The 4,375-nt window shown below is 39.0% G+C and overlaps 1 protein-coding gene across 2 annotated transcripts; it reads right to left on the bottom strand.

The window, feature by feature from the left end:
• Window positions 1–1,399: 1,399 nt before the first annotated feature.
• On the bottom strand, window positions 1,400–3,784 carry LOC104221686 (uncharacterized). Of its 2 annotated transcripts, none has more exons than XM_009772798.2 (3): window positions 3,634–3,784; window positions 3,319–3,462; window positions 1,400–3,231 (listed from the first exon to the last, which is right to left on the bottom strand). In XM_009772798.2, exons 2-3 carry the CDS (start codon window positions 3,436–3,438, stop codon window positions 1,798–1,800), a joined length of 1,554 nt encoding a protein of 517 aa, XP_009771100.1. In that variant the 5' UTR covers window positions 3,439–3,462; window positions 3,634–3,784; the 3' UTR covers window positions 1,400–1,797. The 2 variants fall into 2 exon arrangements, with proteins under 2 accessions (XP_009771100.1, XP_009771101.1); XM_009772799.2 differs by having other exon boundaries at window positions 1,400–3,228.
• Between the last annotated feature and the right edge of the window lie 591 nt (window positions 3,785–4,375).

Here is a 4,375-nt window from a genome sequence, read left to right as displayed (position 1 = left end):
GACCTAATGCAACAAAACCCAAACGAACAGATGACACCACTAAAAACTTAGCTGCATCACTACTTACTGTAACACTAAACAGTGTCCAAATCTTCTCAGTTCAGCAAAATACAGATGGTGCAGCACCATGCTTGTTCTGCTGTAAACTCGACAAAATGTAGAAGAGGACAAGTAACATTACCATGCCCCTGCTTTTCTGCCACCAGCAATAGCGGATCCCATCCATTACCATACAACGGAACATAATAGATCACATCATTTATCTTTAGCCAAGCAAAAGAATGTGGGTGAAGTGGCAATTAAAGAATAAAGAAACATCCCGAGAATAGGGGTTGATCCCAACCAAGAGATTAGGCGAGTCACCAGCGACCTTGTGCTTGTTGGGGTGTCTAGTCATTGTTAAACCAAATAATCATAAATAAAATAAGGAAGTATCCCGCTCACCAGTCTAACCATCAGCTAGCAACCTCATGATAATCCAGCATATATATGCAGTCAAGAGCAGAAGGTATACTACCTTTAAAGAAATGGAGGCACCAAAACATGGAAGACAATATCATTCCAACTAGTGAAAATGGATGCAACATTTAGAAACAAATAGCATTGATAGTTACTAGGAAACAGGAGATCTAATTAAACTGAAATACATCAAAACCTTTGTGTCGCTTCTGCTGAATGATTGGTAGTGCTGGTGGTGTACAAAGAGGAAAACCATGTATTCATTGGAGAAGAATAAGCCATCAGTACGCGCATTGATGCAAACTCAAATCTTCTGTCTCTTTCAGCTTCAGAAGTCCGTGGTCAACAAGGCATAGCAGACAAAACAGCGAAGAACGTAATTGCTAGCAAGCAGATGGATAAAAAAGGATTTTCTTTAAAAGGGGTGATAAACTTAAACCCAATAACAGATCATACCGAGCCAAAAAGAAGAAGAAAGCTTTCACCCAACTTCAGGCTAAAGTTGATTAAACATCAATACGCACAAATGCTTTACTATAATTTAAATGATATTAATAAAATCTTGTTGAAAGTTTACAGTTCAGATTTTAGAGAGCAAACATACACCAAATTATGTCCTATAGACAAACCATCCATTTATTTGCAACGGAAAGAAACTCAAATTAGTTCCCTGTGGACAGAATGTACGCTCTAAGTTATCAGACATCACAATTGCATGGAAACAAGTAAAATTGATAGCCCAAGCTAAGAGGAATAGAAGTATCAAACTACCGGCAAGGCAATGTTCTAGGTAAACAGCTATAACAAGTCAACAACTTATATAGCAACAGGCACGCAAGTCTTCTAAAACAAACGCCAATCGCATGGGTGCGCCACATGCAATCCATGTGACACCATATGCTAAATATCCAGAATAAACCAAAAAGAAAACATGCCATGGTTTACACAAAAATACCCAATTCAATTGAAAAAGAGATTATTACATGATTGTATCTCTGTCAGACGGAACACTATTTCAAACCTATCTAAACACCTAGACTTCCCTACTACAAACAGCTGCCAAAATGTAAAGGTAAAAAAAAAAAAGCGCGGGGGGGGGGGGGGGGCTGACAACATCTAAAGAAGAATACTACATTAGCACTTTATAAGGTCGAACTCACAACAGACAGAATCTTTCCACTGTAAAAAGGAGGCTAAAACTATGTACTGCAAAAGAGGTATACCCAGAATGGTGACAAAAAAGACACGAGTTAGCATGAGAACTTCTCAGAGAAGAGACTTACATTGACGAGGGAAACTTGAGACAAGTAACCATCGCAAATGCTCTTCCTTGGTCATTCATTCATTTCCTAGCAATTCATCTTCCTTCTTGGTCTGGGAAACCGCTTCAACATCCACTCTAGAAGCCTCTTCCATAGTAACATCTCCAAAACTTGCATTATCTGATCCCTGAACCTTGTTTTCAATGTTCTTGTTTAATTGAGTGAACTGAACCTCATTCCCAGTCTTCGGATCTGTATCATCGTTCACTTCACGCTTGCTTCCATCATCAGCAATTATTTCCTTTTCAAAAGCTTCATCCATCCTATTGCCATCAACTTCTTCATCTTCTTTTCCTACTTTATCAGATTCCTTTTCAACAGCTTCATCATTCCCATTACAATTAGCCTTTTCACCTTCTTCTCCAATTTTCACCTCATTTTCCTCCAATTCAACGTCATCCTCAATTCTATCTTCTTCCTTCCCTTTCACATTCCCAACTCCTTCCATGTGCCCTTCAACCAGTTCAACATTGTTATCCTCCAAAGAATGGCCATCCTCATGACTCTCACTCTCAGACTCATTCTCCACTACCTCCTCGGTCATCTCCTCGCATCCACGGCCCCTCCTCTCAAGACTTTGCAACCTCCTCCTCAAATCACCCAACTCCCTCTCCATCAAGAACAACCTGTCCTTCAAAATCAAGTTCTCTTCCTCCAACTGAGCAATATGTGTATCCTGATCGTCCACACGATTCCCCAACACATTGTTATACTCCATCCCGCTATAGTTAGGGTAAATCATCTCGAACCTGCTCAAATCATGATCCAACCGCCTCTCCACTTCCACATGTTCTTCCACATCACTCTCACTTGATCCTCCCTCCTCCTCTTCCTCATCCTCGTGTCCTTCTACCTCATGACCCGGCGACCTCAGCCTAATTAATCCGTTCATCGATCCGTACCCATCAACTCCCCACTCCTCTTTAGCCATATCTACCAACACCTCCCTCGACGGGGAGAAAATAGGGGTTGGCAGCACAGCCGGAGTTACGGGGCAAGGGGACACCAAAGAAGCAATACCACCACTTTTTTTTGCCCTAATGATATATGAAGATGTGTTCCGAGGCGCATAAGGTGCATTCATGTTATTATTATTGTTATGATAAAATTTCTTCTTAGGGAAAAATCTCCGAGCCTTCAGTCGGTTCTGCTGTTGCAAGTCATTTAAGGTAGGCGGCTTATATCCACCACCTTGAGCGTTGGTACTACTACCGCTACTTCCAACAATCTCGTTCCGCCTTGCAGCATCCATTCTCTGTTCCTTCTTATTTACCTTTTTACCCTTCCAGTTATTCCGAGGTCCCAAGGGCTTGGTATGCTGCTTTCCAGTAACAAATTGCTTCATATTGGGGTTAGGGTTTTGAAATTTCAGCTGGTCGACTGACGGCGGAGGCAGAGGCTGCTGTGGCCACATCCTGTAGTTCCGATTCATCATCTGTGGCGGCTGCTGCTGCATCATCAACGGCGGCTTATTCATAGCCATACTCGTATTTATATAATTATACGTGGAATTAAAGTTGAATTTGCCATTGTTTACCTGCTGCTGTTGTTGAAGCTGTGGATTTAAGATCTGAGGTTGTTGACTCATACTTAGCATTTGGTTTTGACTCATGCTCATCCTCTGTTGTTGATTCATCATTTTTCCTTGCTCGTTCATTTTACTCCAAAAACCACCAAAATCCTAACCAAAAAAATTTAAAAAAAAATTAGAAAAAACAGATCGTAAATCAAATCGGAACAGTTACTCCTCAAATTACCGCTAAGAAAAAACCTCCGAAAATTTATAAAATTAGAGATTTTTGGACTTCTTTTTTTTTTTTTTTGCGAATTGAGTTTTTTTAGGTAATCGAACCTAATTTTTGGAATCCGATTCGTTGATTGAACGGAGGTTTAAATTTTTTGAAGATTATTCCCTTTTTTTGAATTCTTCGATTTTCTCTCTCTAGAAATCTCGATGGGTTGTTTTTGCGTGAACCTCTGAATTTTGTGCTGTGGTGACGGACGCAAAGGGCAAAGGGTGGTGGTGTTTATATAGGGGAAGAGGAAGTGATTTAACGGTACAGATTTATCCTAATGATAATGGAAGATGGATAAGTGACACGTGGCATAAGGAATGATGCGGGTTTTTGACAAGGATTAGATTTTGAGAAAGTCACAGTAACCGCCCTTGGTTTGTTGATTAAATTACGCATAGCATCCACCGTTGTGGTCTGTGGATTTTAAAATTACTCTCTTTATTTGACACAAAAAGGTGAAGTTGTTCTTTAATTTAAATTTGTCTCCCTTAAGTTTTAAAAGTCACCATAAGGATTTAATGAATTACTTTTTTATGTGTTTTATTTGATATAAAATTTAAAAGTATAAAAAAGACCTTTGAATCTTATAAATTTAAAATAAATATGTGTATAATATGCTAAAAGTACCATGTGAATCTTTTAGAAGTAACATCTCATACCTATACGGGAGTGTTATTAAAAATTAAATATAGATATTAGATTTAAAAATTTATTAGATATATAGATGTAATTGTTTGAAGTAAGACACAAAATTAAACGAAGGAAGCACTAGAAAGGAAAATAAAGATGCAAAGTGTA

Source organism: Nicotiana sylvestris, chromosome 9 (genome assembly GCF_000393655.2).
Source record: "Nicotiana sylvestris chromosome 9, ASM39365v2, whole genome shotgun sequence".
NCBI classification, from domain to species: Eukaryota; Viridiplantae; Streptophyta; class Magnoliopsida; order Solanales; family Solanaceae; genus Nicotiana; species Nicotiana sylvestris.
Note: the sequence above shows the minus strand (reverse complement) of the source record. Positions and strands in the feature narration are given on the sequence as shown.

Coding starts and splice junctions, on each gene's coding strand:
- LOC104221686 (XM_009772798.2), bottom strand. CDS start 3,438: ATGAACGAGCAAGGAAAAATGATGAATCAACAACAGAGGATGAGCATG. Junction 3,232..3,318: donor AGCTTCAACAACAGCAGCAG/GTAAACAATGGC, acceptor TTGATGATGCAG/CAGCAGCCGCCACAGATGAT.